The sequence below is a fragment of the Mytilus californianus genome, unplaced genomic scaffold (genome assembly GCF_021869535.1).
Source record: "Mytilus californianus isolate M0D057914Y unplaced genomic scaffold, xbMytCali1.0.p SCAF_11, whole genome shotgun sequence".
Classification (NCBI taxonomy): domain Eukaryota; kingdom Metazoa; phylum Mollusca; class Bivalvia; order Mytilida; family Mytilidae; genus Mytilus; species Mytilus californianus.
Genome location: NW_026262593.1, coordinates 72,597,655 through 72,613,621, shown reverse-complemented (window position 1 = coordinate 72,613,621; position 15,967 = coordinate 72,597,655). Strand labels below are relative to the sequence as shown.

Below are 15,967 nucleotides of genomic sequence, written 5' to 3'. Positions count from 1 at the left end.
TTTTTATCATATTCATTCAAACATCTATGCTGTGTTAAATATTTAATCATAATCAAAAGTCAGAGCTGTACCAATCTTAAATGTAGTGTCCATACTTGTCCAAACTGTTCATTGTTCGAACTCATTGGTCGTATTAAGCCGTGCCCATCGGAGCATTTTATTAGTTTAGAAACTCTTAAATTTCTGAGATTTTTAATTATGTTGGCATCGAGCATCACTGAAGAGACATTCAAGGTTAAAGCAAAAATTTGTATCGTTAATGTTATTATTATTTTTATCAAACTAATGATTCCTATGGTGGAAAGGAAAAAATAGAACATTTGACAAAACGTTTACTTCATTTTAACAAAAGTGTTATGAATCAGCATATACATTTATTATGGACATTTTATTAATATTTAAAATGGTTTTTATTTTAATTTAAGGGGTTTTGTTGACAGCTGTAATTGAATGTGATGGTTGTGTGATAGATTGTGATGTGCCCCGTGATATCCCTAGTTCCAAGAGATTTTACAAAAATGCAGCAAAAGGTATACTTAATCATAGTGATATTTGAATTGCATAAATACTTGATAGTTATCACCAAAAGTTGTATATGTACTGTTATAAACTATTATATGTTTTGTTCTGAATCAACAGGTACTTTGGAAATACTTAAGTATCAGATTGCATGGTCAACAACAATTTGAGGATGTTGTCAGTGTTTGTTTTATTCGGTATTCGTATAGTAATAGTTATCAATGACGGATGCCTTAAGTGCCGCATACATTACCTTCTCTCTCTGGGTACCTCAGTTGAGCAAGTTGTGTCTTGCGTCGACCAAAACTACCGAATGCAGGAGGTATGGATGCTAATCCGACATTGTTAGCGTCGTCGTCGTCGTCGTCGTCGTCGTCGTCTAAAGACATTTGGTTTCCAGAATAAATGCATGGATCTCTATGAAATTGTACCACTAGGTTCCCTACTACAAAAGTCAGGTTGGGATTGATTTTCGGGGTTATTGTTTCAACTGTTTAGGAATCAGGGACCAAAATTCACCAACAGCAACCATTTTACATGTTTCAGGACAAAACTTGTGTATAATTGTATGGATCTCTATGAAATTGTACAACAAGGTTCTTTACTTCAAAAGAAAAGTGTGGATTGATTTTAGGAGTTACTGGCCAAACCATTCAGAAATAAAAGTATTGGTCCACATTGAGGTCCAAGTAGTACAAACTTTAACTTTGTTTGATTTCATCAAAAAATTAAATCTTGGGGTTCGTTGATATGCTGAGTCTAACTGTGGGTTAAGATTTTTGATTTTGGCCTGGTTTTTAAATTGGTCCACATTAAGGTCAAAAGGGTCCAAAATTAAACTTAGTTTGATTTTAACAAAAAACATTACAAGGGATTCTTTGATATGCGGATTCTAAATATATATGTACATTTTTGATTTTGGGCCCATTTTTCAAGTCGGTCCAAATGAAGGTCCAAAATTAAGCTTTGTTTGATTTAGTCAAAGACTAAATTTATGCTATTCTATGATATTTTGAATTTAACAATGTATTTGGATTTCTGATTTTGGACCCCGTTATCAGTTTGGTGCACATTGAGGTCCAAAGGGTCAAAATAATACTTTGTTTGATTTCATCAAACAATGAATTGGGTTTCTTTGTTTGCTGAATCTAACCATGTATTTAGATTTTGGATATTGGACCATAAAAGGTAAATGTCCAATTTTTAATTCTCCATAAAGAAATGCAGATGGATTTTGATTTTAATAATATTACATTCTTTTGATTTCCTTTAACGTATACATCATTGATGCGTTTTGTTTTAATCTGTGTTATAAAGGCGTTTATCATAACATAATAGGTGTTTGCACATAACGTAACAGGTGTTTGCCTCTAACATGTCTAACGTAATAGGTGTTTGCACGTAACGTAATAAGTGTTTGCACATAATGTAATAGGTGTTTGCACATAACGTAATAAGTGTTTGCACATAATGTAGTAGGTGTTTGCACATAATGTAAAAGGTGTTTGCACATAACGTAATAGGTGTTTGCACATAATCTAATAGGTATTTGCTCATAACGTAATATGTGTTGGCACATAATGTAAAAGGCATTTGCTCATAACGTATTAGGTGTTTGCACATAATGTAATAGGTATTTGCTCATAACGTAATATGTGTTGGCACATAATGTAAAAGGCATTTTCTCATAACGTATTAGGTGTTTGCACATAATGTAATAGGTATTTGCTCATAACGTAATATGTGTTGGCACATAATGTAAAAGGCATTTGCTCATAACGTATTAGGTGTTTGCACATAATGGAATAGGTTTTTGCTCATAACGTAATATGTGTTGGCACATAATGTAAAAGGCATTTTCTCATAACGTATTAGGTGTTTGCCTATAATGTAATAGGTATTTGCTCATAACGTAATATGTGTTGGCACATAATGTAAAAGGCATTTGCTCATAACGTATTAGGTGTTTGCATATAATGTAATACATGTTTGTACATAACGTACTAGTAGATTCACATGATATCTTGAATGTTAACATAAAATGTCAATGGTTTGGCAAAACACAAATAAGCTATACCATGATGTATTTTATTTTTCACAGAAGATATATATATATAAACACAACATAAAGCCATTGAAATATTATATCATGAGGTTTTCATAGAACAAAGATGCATCAAAACAAAACGTTAAGAACATTCAACATAACAATCACATTTGAGACATGACGAAATTATTAACTGACTAACTTAAAGGAAGAATAGACACAACATAGAGGAAATGTGAAAGGTGAAAGATGATTGATCATAAAGTTTAGAGGTATTCATAGAATATACAGTAGTTACAACATAATGTAATGCCTATTGCACATAACAAATAATAGCAACGATATATAATACAATTGTTTGACAAAACAAATAATTAATTTGACATTATACAGAGATGCAGTGTCAGGAAATAAAGGTACTTACACATAACATGAAGAAGAAATGACAGGACGTAAAAACAAAGCGACTAAACACACATTGGATGTTTACACTATAAGACAGTCACGGCGTTCCATACTATATCGTTAATGTTTTTATTATATATATCAAATTAATGATTCCGATGGCGCAAAGGAAAAATTAGAACATTTGACAAAACGTTTTATTTCATTTTAACAAGTGTTATGAATCAGCATATGCATTTGTTATGGACATTTTATCAATATTTGAAATGTTTTTTTATTTTAATTTAAGGGGTTTTGTTGACAGCTGTAATCGAATGTGATGGTCATGTGATAGATTGTGATGTACCCCGTGATCTTCCTAGTTCCAAGAGATTTTACAAAAATGCAGCAAAAGGTATTCTTAGGCAAACTGATATTTAAATTTCCTAAATACTTAATATTTATCACTAAAAGTTGTATATGTATATGTAAAGCTATCATGTGTTTCGTTCTAAATCAAAAAAGTAAAATCACAAAAATACTGAACTCCGAGGAAAAATCAAAACGGAAAGTCCGAAATCAAATGGCAAAATCAAAAGCTCAAACACATCAAACGAATGGATAAAAACTGTCATATTTCTGACTTGGTACAGGCATTTTCATATGTAGAAAATGGTGGATTAAACCTGGTTTTATAGCTAGCTAAACCTCTCACTTGTATGACAGTCGCATCAAATTCCATTATATTGATAACGATGTGTGAACAAAACAAACAGACATAATAGGTAAAAATGACAAAAATAAGGGTACAGCAGTCAACATTGTATTCTAATCTTAATCACTATAAAACAAACAAATATGTAACAAAGAAGCACGAAAAGGCATATAAACAAAGCACATTAGCAAAAATGAAAGACAAGAATACAAAAATTTACAATAGCACAATAACATAATGACGGGATGTATAAGTACAGAGCCACGCCATATGTATCAAAGAAACACAAAATGGCATATATTCAAAGCACAATTTAGCAAAAATCAACAGGCAATTTGGAAATAAATAAAGTTTAAGATTGCACACTCAACAACACTTTGCGCATATTGTCTGTTATTGTCAGTGTTTTCTTATTCGGTATTCATGTAGTAATCGTTATTAATGAGGAATGCCTATAGAGGCGCATACATTACCATCTCTTTCGGGGTACCTCAGTTGAGCCTGATTTGTCTCGCGTCGACCGAAACTACCGAATGCAAATGCATTGGATGCTAATTCGACGGCGGTGACGCCCACACTGTCTACTATTTGAATAAAACTTTGAATTTCAGAAAGTAAAGAACTTGAATGGTGCATACCTTGTGTGTTAGCGCCTCATGTTGGGAAGTTTCTTCTGTCATATGTTCATGGTCCTCTTTTTCACGTTACAGCGACTGTTTAGAAAAACTACTTTAGTGTATTTCTCACTAATGAGTGATAGGATAACTATTCGGGATCCTTGTAATTTCTACATGATCTTTTAACAGGATTCACTGACTATGACCTCATTTAAATGATAAGTAGTCAAGGTTAAGTTTCCGTTATCAAGTCATTATCTCAGATACTATATGCAATGGTTCAAAAATATTTTGTGTATGTATTGAATGTAAGATGTTCATGTGTGTCTCACAGATTTCGTCTATCTTTGAACTCAGTTTCATGGTTTATTGGTCAATGTCAGTTACATGGTTTGATCTGCTTCCTAGATATTGTGAACTAGAGGACAACTTTTGTTGGTGAACGGAATGATTAAATACTAGAATTTTATTGTTGACATGAAGCTTAATCCCTTTTTATACTACCGCAAAGTATACTTTGCAGACGTATTTTGGTATAACGGTGTCGTCGTCCACGTCATCGTCGTTGGCCTCGTCTGAAGACATTTTGTTTCTAAACAATAACTTAAGTATAAGTGTATGGATCTCTATGAAATTGTATTGCAAGGTCCAATATAACAAAACAAAGTTTGGAATTCACTCTGTGATTATGGCCCGAACAGTTTAGGAATTAGGGGTCCACAAACAAACAAAAAATATCTAGTTTCCGGACAATAACTTGAATATACGTCTATGTAACTCTATGAAATTGTACCACAAGGTTCCATACCAAGAAAGGAAGGTTGTGATTGATTGTTTGGGTTATGGCCCTAACCGTTTAGGTCAATTTGATACTTTTATCTAAAACTTTTGTATAAATTGATATTTTCTTGACCAATTTCAATGGTGTTTATAATTCTAAAAATTCTTGGAATTCTTTAATATGCTGAATCTAACCGTGTATTTAAATTTTGGATTTTTGGCCCTATTATTTAAGTGGTCCATATTTAGGTCAATATTTTACAAAGTTCAACTTCGCTTGACTTCATCAAAAATTTAATTACTGGGATTCTTTGATATGCCAAAAACTAACTGTGTATTTAGATTTTCAATTGTGGGACCCGTTTTTAAATTGGTCTAAATAGAAGTCCAAAGGAATTTAAATTAAACTTTGTTTGATTTTAACAAAAAAAATCAATTTTTGGCGTTCTTTGACTATAACTGTGTATTTTAGATTTTTAATTTGGGCTCAGTTTTCGAATTGATCCTCATTAAGGTCTTAAGAATCCAAGATTCAACTTTTGTTTATTTGAACAAAATTCAATTCTTGGGGTTCTTTGCTATGCTGAATCTAAACTTCTATTTAGTTTTTTGATATTGGGCCAAGTTTTTTCCGGTTGGTGTAAATCAGGGTTCGAAATTGAACTTTGTTTGAATTAAAAAAATAAAATTGAATATAAGGGATTCTTTGAAAGGCTGTCTCTAACTGTGTTTTAGGAATTTGGATTTTGGGGTCCGTTATCAAACTGGTGTACATTGAGGTCCAAAGGGTCACAAACTAAAGTTTGTTTCATAACAAAATTGAATTATTTGGGATTGTGTGCATGCTGAATCTAACCATGTATTTAGATTTGGAACATAACAGGTTAATTTCCAATTTCCAAGTTAGACCACAATCATACTGTGTAAAATATTTAATCACAATCCCAATTTCAGAGCTTAAATATTTTGTCCATACTTGCAACCACCTTCCGGAGTTCGACCTCTGCTGTCGTATCAAACTGCGCTTTGTAGAGCATTTCATTTAAAATTATAATACGGTTCTCATCTAGTATTCTTTAAAGTGTATGAGTCTTATTTGTAGATAAGCCACAACTCAAAGCTACGAAAGCCTTTCAAAAACTACTCTCATTTCATAAAGAAGGATCAAAACAAACAGACATGAACACAGAGTTCGAAAACAGTATCCTATTAGATGAAAGTATGGTGTGTCGTTATATCTTAGCTAATTTTAAGAATCTTTTCGATGATACGTATACCTTACAGAAAGTATTGCGTCTAGCAATGGAAAATGGAAAACCAAAATGTGCAAAAGCTATTGCATGGGAAATTTGCAAGCGGTATGCAATGACAGTCTCAATCATACAGTACTATGATATTTGGCCAGGTTTTAAATGTAGCTGTAGTACACAAAATACGTCAGATGACATTTTTTTTTGCTCGTGTAATGCAGTTATAGTTGCTGAAGTTCACAAAATGGAGAAGTTATCACCTAAAAGTGAAGCATTTAATGGTATCCCTATTGTGTATAAAGAAGTAAACGGACGTTTTAAGGAAGCGATGTCTGTAATGGAAAAAATTGATAGTACAATCGATGCAGCGAGATCTTATGAGAGTTGCCAAAATGTATCGGCAGAAAATGCCACAAAGTACTTTGCAAAGCATAGTAAATTGACTATGATTTCTAAATCTCATTTGAAATCAAAAGGATTTGGCGAAGAAAATCAAAGATTTAAAAGAGTCACTTGTATCCAATTCTTCTGCAGAGCAAAAGGAATAATACCGATTGGGGAAGCACATTTTCCTTACAATATAGCTTCTGTTCAAACGGATATTTTTGAAGGATATCCAAGACTACAGGCTAAACAGATAAGAATAGGTACCGAATTTTTTGTTCCCACAGAAGAACAAAACAAGTCTGCTAATAGACAAAATGTAGCAGCAATACCTAATAGTGAAGATGAAGAAATGGATATAGATATTGACGTAAACAGACCGTTTAAAGGGAAAGCAGGAACAATAGGTGGGTTTCTTAAATTCCATGGCGAAGATGCATTCTTAACATGCGCACATGTGATACTTTCTCCGGATTTTCTGATATCGCATACATTTGGATCTGAACTTCATGAAAATCCAGTAAAAATATATTGCAAAGATGCAAATGGTTTGAGTGGAGTTATTCCTTGTGGACATTTAGCCAGTTTTACCTTCCCCCCAAATGAGATTAATGGAATAAGCATTGACGCAGCCATTATAAAAATTGATCAGAACCATGCTAAAATTCACATTGATGATGCAGAAAAACGAGGTTAGTAAAATACAATTTAAAATCTAGGGGTAGATTCCCTGTTCTGGTAAAACGTTCGTTAGCAATCATATTTAGTATGAGAACAGCAGTCATATAGGAGAACCAACAATATACATATACCTGTAGGCATTATCTACAGCTTTTTAAACACAAATGTAACAGATGTGTGTCAAATCCATTTATCTTCCTGTTAAGAACAACCAATTTTGATAGGTTAAGGTGTATTTCTTTGTTTATAAAGTATGCTCTTTTTTCAAAATATATGAAAAGGGTTTTTCAGCTGCTCATCCCTACCACAAAAGGGTTGAATTACCCAAGGGGATCTTCACCGTATTACATTTGTATTATCATACATTTTTTATAGTTTGCAGTCTTATATCAATGCTTATCATATAGTCATATAGTAAACAATCATATAATTAACACATCTCAGTTTAAGTATAAAAATGAAGATGTGGTGTGATTACCAATGTGACAACCAAATGGCACAGAAATTAACAACTATAGGTCACCGTTCGGCCTTCAACAAATTGCAGAGCCCTTACTGCATAGTCAGCTGTAAAAGGCCCCGAAATGAAAAATGTAAAACAATTCAAACGAGAAAACTAACGGCCTAATTTATGTACAAAAAAATGAAGAAAAAAAACTAATATGTAACACAGCAACAAACGACAACCACTTGATTATAGGCTCCTAACTTGAGACAGGCACATACATATAGAATGTGGCGGAGTTAAACATGTAAGCGGGATCCCAACTCTCCCCCTAACCAGGGACAGGGGTGTAACAGTACAACATAAGAACGAACTATAAAATCAGTTAAAAAAGGCTTAACTCATCAGATGAATACAAAAAGAAATACATCTAACAAAAACAAGTTAGGGGGTTGGTTTGGCGCCATCAAACATTTTATACCTCGCCACATTCGGTAAGTGTCTGTTCCAAGTCAGGAGCTTCAGTGGTTGTCGTTTTTTGCATTATATATGAACTGTTTTACATTTGTCATTTCGGGGCCATTTATATCTAACTATTCATATGGGTTTGAAGGCCGTACGGTGATCTATAATTCTTATCTTCTATGTAATTTGATCTCTAGTGGAGTGTTTTTTTATTCGCAATTATACCACATTTTCTTATTTTTATATAATGTTTTTATTTTTATAAATACATAAAGCATATTCAAACGGACATTGATTACTCGACGGATGCTATCATCAATGATCAGATGGTCTGTATGGAAATCCTATTTCAGGTTAAACATTTCATACTGAGTTTATATTGTTTTTTGCAGAACTTAAGTCAAACTATTTACAGAAATGTTGCCTTGACTGGCAGGAGGTAGGTGTACATACAAATTTCGAAGTACGAACGTTCGGAGCAGTTTCGTTGGACCAACATATTAAAGATAAAGCTGAAATAATTGAAGGAAAACATGTGGAGTTTGAGACATTATATCAAGCTGTTGCTAATGTTTATCGAGATATTAACCCAGCAAATGTGCAAGACAATATCCATTTCGCTGTCCAAGCTCTCGATATTGTATCAAAGAGACATTCTGACCGTCCACAAAGCGTTTATTTTCGTAATCAGATAGCAATGCAGAAGATTAAATTCCAACAAGGAGATTCTGGAATGTGCATTTACGTACGCCATAACGATGGATTATTTTGGTGCATAGGAATGGCAATTGCAACACATCCTGCCGGAGGATGTATTATTACACCATTAAAGGCAATTCTGAGGCACTTTAATTACTGATTTGATTCACAATTAGATAAATATTTTTCGATACACCCTTTTTACAACGTGCATGCATGTTTTTGTATGTTATAAGACCGAATTAGTACTGTCGGAAATATTTGGAATTATTCTGCCGAATTTTAAAACAAACGTTCATACAAGTTATATGAAATTATTTCTGTTAAGCCTGACATTTTGAGTAGGAGCTTGGCAACGCGATTTTTAATCCCGTCGTCGCCGGCGTTGTCAACATTTAGGTTCAGTTTGTGATAACAGTTTTAATATTCTAATGACTTAAATTCTTGATGGATTTTTAAACAAATGATCGATTTATTATCATCAAAATAAACTATACAGAGAAATATTTCTAAAAGTATGTATTTTTTTTTTAAATTCCGAAAATTTCGGTTAAAAGTACAGTTAATCTAAAGCATATTTGACGAATGTCAATCTAACTGTATCGGGATCTTTACAGAACTCTTTCTTCAATTCAGAGCAAATTGTGAGCCAAATACCACGTATGTCAACAAGTTTTCTGACAAAATAGCAAGATTCCTTACAAGTACTTCGTAATCGTTCATATGTTTTTTTTTTATTCATTTTCACTACAAACTCAATAGAGCTTTTGTTAGAATGTAATGTAAAAATGAGTATGTTTGGAATGAATTAAATCAAAAAATTGAAATAGAGTTAACATATTCAAAATTTCAATTTGAGCGATTGATAATTTCCTTTTGTTGTATACATATAACAATAAGGAGGTGTGGTATGATTTCCAATGAGACAACTATCCATCGCATTCAAGTGGAGTGGATTTAAGCAAGTATACGCAACCGTACTGCCTTCAACAATGAGAAAAACACATAGCATATAGTTTGCTATAAAATGTCCCGACATGAAACAATGAATTCAATTGAGATTACTAATGACCTTATTTATAACAAAACAATTTACGAACAACAATGACAGACATGAACTAACGACAACCACTGGACTACATACGGTTTTAAATATAGTTGAACAGTGACTGTGACATGTTTGGAGAATGTTTGTGTTATTAAAACTCGAAAAGGGCCAACATGTTGTAAATGATCATTCTGGTGTGCAAACTGTACTTTCCTAATTGATTTATGTATTTATATATTTATAGAGTTAAACATGTATTATATATTTATTTGTTATTTATTGCTTTATTTATTTCAAGGCTTATACAAATCATAACTGAGAGGGTTTTGATTATTGAAACTATTATTTGCAAAATGTTTTTTTTGAGACATAAAAACATTTTTCGCAATTGTATTTTGTACTCGTTTGCTTTGAGCATTATATATACCAGTTTTATAAGAACTGCAAGTATAGTGCCTACTTAAGAATTCGAATAGGTTAGATTTTTTCAGAGTTTTTAGCTTAATTCTATTTACATGGCTAATATTTCAAGTTTTTTTTTATCTAAACATTACCGAATCAGATGCGCGTTTGGTCAGACCTTTATTGTATGTTTTAAAGTTTGTTTTGCTCTTCAACTTGTCAATATTCTGAAGTGGAGACAAAAGGGCTAAGCCAGCATTTTGATCTCACCAACTGCCATTTTTCTACCACTTTAAAGGATCTGAGAAAAAAGTAAAATAACAAAAATACCGAACTCCAAGGAAAAATTAAAAACGGAAAGTCCTTTATCAAAACGATCCTTTCTACTTTCTGGTGTGATAATTATCACCTAAACCAAAAGAAAAGAAACCGACGAATTTAATCAGAAATTATAAATGAGCGTTGTCAGATTCAAACACGTATAGTCATATAACTCCTAGATTGAAACATTTTGTTTAAATCAGCAAATCAAATTTGTTTTTTGTTTTTTAAGGATCATGTTTTTTTTTATAAATGTTTAAACCAATAAAATTTGAGCTTTCTACAAATGAACGGGCTTCCATTTTTTTTAATTTAAAGAATGGGTGCTCTCTTTGAAGTCCGCTTTAACAAACATTTTTCAATTTATATTTCTTCATCTGAAATACGTATGAAATGATTCGATAATGCTGACTATCAATATTTATAAATACTTATATAACTGCGTTCACTTGTAGCAATCAAAATATTTCTAAGCATGGATATGTCTTGTGTCTGCATAAAAAATGCGAAAAAGAAAACAACCTTAAGACTCCGAATATACTCTTGTAAAAATAGATTAATTCACAATTCTATCTTTAAACAATGTACACATATCTAAGTTTGTATGCGCAGTATACACCAACTAGTTTTCGAATATGATTATATTTTTAGTTTTGATTGTTTGTTTTTGTCGATAGACATCATAAAAAAGTTCATGAAACGATCTCCACAACATGTCTTATATCAACAGTTTAAATACAACTTGAGAACGTTATATATCAAATTATAGCCGTGATATTCATCTAGTCCTTATATTGTTTGCTATTGCATTCAATTCCATGATACCAGATCAATATATATATACGGAATGTTTCAAAACTCTGACGTCTGATAGTATAAGATCATCACATATTCTTTGAATACCCAGAGCCTCTATTGAATACCTTTTCATTTTGTGTTACTCAATATATATTGCATATATTGCCTCTGTTGATTATCAAATAACGAATACATTAAAGAGAAAAAGTTAGAATACGAGAATACTCCGAGGGGTTATAGGTAAATGAAAATTACAAATATATATATGTAAGACTCAGATCGACGTCTGGTCTCTAATCGACGTCCGTTCCTCAAATCAAAGTTCAAACCTGATGTCATAGTAAAATAATATTGCAAATTGACGGCCAATTATATGCCACTCTAATCAACGTCTTTTATTTTGGTTCTAAAATCGACGTCCAACTTTTTGCTTTTCTAATTAACGTCCTGTTTACGGACTATCCGCAATGACGTCAACACTTTATCTAATGAAAACAACTGTCACATACCTGATTTGATACAAACATTTTTCGAATGCAAATGTCGTTAACAAATGCAATATTTTAAATCTTGCAGAGTCAAAATAATAATACTTTTCAACAATTGACTGTACTTCTTTATCGTTTCAATTGATCGAGACTGTATATTACAACCTTAGATGTCTTTCGGTTATCTTTGTATTTGGGTTTCTGTTTCATTGTCATATATCCACAAGTCATTTATTAATATACATATGAACGGAATAAGACAACATAGACCGAGTGGATTATGTTCGTTCACCAAAACAAGGATTATGCGTGAACACGTAATATGATGTCGGTATCTTCTTAGTGGCATTTACTGATATTTGCTCTTTTATTCCTATTTAGTTGAATATTTAGGACGGGATGCTATCTTCTTTGTTGTTCCTTCTCATAGTCATATCCGTCAAATAAATCATTATGATTTGTTAAGAGTAAAGATATGAGAAATCAATTAGCTTTTTTTTGCAGCTTTAGTCAAGGGCAAAACGATACTGTTAAATACACAGAGATTAAATTCAGAATAAATGAATAAAAAATATTGGACATCGATGAGTGGAGACTACAATCGATTGGACGTCGTTTTTGGTATTATATGAAATCATATTGGAAGTCGGTTAGAGGGTAAAAATATTTGATATTGATTTCACGTCACGTCATATTAAACGTCCATTTAAGGAACGGACGCCAATTAGAGACAGGACGTGGATCTAAGTCTCTAATGTGTAACTGCAAAATATTATAAACCAGTATTACTATTAGTACTTTCTTCACTACCGACATATCATAATATTTTGATATTTGTTTTTGGCATTGCGTATATATTTGTATTGTTCACATGTCTTTAGCCTCATATGTACATGACGCTTTGTTTTATTTGTTTTGTAAACAATATACGTTTTTATATTCTGTAAAAAAGCTCATCAAAGCTTATGTTAATATGTTTTATACTATGCTGAATTGAAATAAAATTTTCTATCCATCTATTCAACCATTCAAGGTATAGTTCTGCATTTCTTAATAAATAAATAAATTTATATGCAATACATTTTTAAGCCTGTTGCGGCAAATTGTTATGTTCTTCATTCTTGTTTGTTTTGACAGGTGTACGTTTTTTTCTCTGTTGTTTATCATTTACGTATTTCCAAAGCTAACCAAAATTCATCAAGCTATCCTGTACTTACATTTATTTTAATGTTTTTATTTAATTCATTTATGTATATAACTTTTGATCAAGTGTCAGTTAAGTTATAATTAATTTATTTAATAATAAATAAAACAATGAAATTTCTATCCAATCTAAACGTTAAGCCTATGAAAACGATATTTTTGTAGATTCGAGCAGAACACAATTAATTCTTATATATAAATACCATATACGCTAGACGAAACGGTGAACCCCATCATAGGTTACGAGGTTCGCTAAACGAATCAATGTACGCAAAACTAAGATGTCACGATTTAACATCGTAATCTAAATCGCTATCTATAGTTCTGTCAGAATTGAGCTTCACTCACAATTGCTGTTCTTGAAATGTTTACCTTTAATAAAATTGAGAATGGAAATGGGGAATGTGTCAAAGAGACAACAACCCGACCATAGAGCAGACAACAGCCGACTATCTAATTGCGTTGTCATTTCATATTGTCTCATTGTGAAATACTTTAATTATAGATTTTTTTTTTCACACAGCACAACCTGTAATGTCAATCATTTTTTTTTTAGCTAATAATGATTTCATTTGTATACATAAAACATGCTATATAGATATTATATCGTTGTCCGTTGTGGCTATACAATAAAGAACATTATTATCTTATATAATGTCAAATTCATATCATGTCGGAATTGTACCATCATAAGAGACATATTTGTTTTATTTTTTTTCAATCAATATCTAGAGATGCTTTTGAGGCAACACTTTTCATATCATCAGAAACTAAAAAACATCTGTCCGTGATTCATACTTGTACATATGTTTTATTTGGGTTAGTAGTTACAAAATATAACTTAAAATTGTGACTTGTCACTGTGTTTGAACAAGATCTATGTGTGGACAATGATGTCATAGTACCACAAAATGAATATCAAACAATAGTCGTTTGTCTTCAATCATTAATGCTTGCTAATATGTGAGAAGAAAAACATTAATCAATGATTACACCGTAGGCCCAATATTTTGGCTGAACAGAATCCAAATATGAATAGTTTGCAGATGTCCAGCTTTTGTTATTCCTGCCACATTGTTTTGCCAATTTGTTTTAACAAAGAACATGTCAGTGTGATGTTTAAAACATAAACTTTGTGTCATCAATGTCATCATATTGGTCAATTTATCAGCATTTAATGAGAAAATAAAAATGCAAAGGAATCCCTATAAACCATCCTTTCGATTTTTGATTCATGTTGCTTTAGACATGTTAGAATGTATATAAAATGTTTTAAGCTTTGCCGATCAGGACAACACACAAGTGTTTCTTTATGTCATGTATTTCATCAAATCGGAACGAAAAAAGGGGATTGTTTATGGATGTTCATTTATAAATCATTCCTACCAATTACTTTTTAAATGGAAACCAGAAAAAAGCGCTTCGGACGCATTAAATTATTTAACGTGTTGTTTTAATTTTTTTAAGCACCCTGATGCCGCAATGTATTACTCCGCATTCAGCGAACCATAGTAACTACAATGAGTTTGTATGGGATCCTCAAATCATCCATCGTATACAATGAAATTAGCACTTAAACATTTGATGAGTCCGATGCGCTTGTTTATAGATAACCATCATCAAGAACATTCAATTCGAAAACTTTTAAGCCAAGGACGCATACATACTTGATTACTAGAGGAGGTACATGATCAAATAGACCTACAATGATAGCTTAATCCAACTTAAAGTCAACCGTGACTGCGAGAGTTGAACCCTTTGTTTTTATACCATTTCTCCATTTGCCAAAAGGAGAAATTTGAGAAGGTATATATAAAGAACAGAACTTATAGCTTAGCAGTATATTCACTAGTAACTACTTATCAATCAGCAACGGTATTGAACTTGTGCTCGAAAATGAAAGTCCGCACTTCATACCTTGCGTTTAAATACTGTTTTCGGTGTTTCTTTACCAGTTTAAAGTAATACAAATATAAATGCTTGAATACTAGGGCAGATAAATGACCAAAAATGACATTCACTAAGTGATAATAATAAAAATAAATGATGTGAGAAGTACATATGTTTTGCTTTGAACATCTACTGTTGTCTAAAATACAGATATAGTTTTGATAAAATGATTGTGTTGTTATCAAATGTTGGAACATTTAAATCAATTGATTTATCTTCTTTGTGCTAAGCTTTGATTCTTTACCGGGTTTGTAGTGTTACTTTTTCTCAATTTTGATATTTATCAGCTAAATAATTTTCTTTTTAAAGCTTAACAACTTTTTTTTATCTACTAGACATTATAGATTTTAAGTGAAATTCAGGAGTTTAAATTTTTTCATGATATATAGCGTTCAGGTCTATCAAAACCCCCAAATATATTGATTTACATAATTTCGTATATAAATACTTTTTTTTTCAAACTGGATAACAATTCTTTAGAACTTATGATTAGTCGATACTTTTTGTTATTTTTCTATACGTATATCTGTACAAAAAACCACGCTAATTACGTTAATATCGTTAAAACCAAAAGGGACATAACAAGCATTGCAAAATCCTTATCAGGTCAACTAGCCTTGATGAATAATATCATAGCTTAATGTATCACCATAAATGAAAATTAAAATTATCGACCAAGCAACTTAATATACCGTATGCTGTTGTTGTGATCAATAATGTTTATTTTTTTTATTTTTATTGGATATCAAACATTCATAACATTAGCTGACA

At 31.8% G+C, this 15,967-nt stretch overlaps 1 protein-coding gene across 2 annotated transcripts; it reads left to right on the top strand.

Annotated features, from left to right (window-relative positions):
- Positions 1-234: 234 nt before the first annotated feature.
- On the top strand, positions 235-13,062 carry LOC127720647 (uncharacterized). Of its 2 annotated transcripts, XM_052227359.1 has the most exons (4): positions 235-530; positions 3,261-3,365; positions 6,165-7,388; positions 8,680-13,062. In XM_052227359.1, the coding sequence occupies exons 3-4, from the start codon at positions 6,242-6,244 to the stop codon at positions 9,144-9,146; spliced, it is 1,614 nt and encodes a 537-aa protein (XP_052083319.1). In that variant the 5' UTR covers positions 235-530; positions 3,261-3,365; positions 6,165-6,241; the 3' UTR covers positions 9,147-13,062. The 2 variants fall into 2 exon arrangements, with proteins under 2 accessions (XP_052083319.1, XP_052083320.1); XM_052227360.1 differs by lacking the exon at positions 3,261-3,365.
- Positions 13,063-15,967: the final 2,905 nt, after the last annotated feature.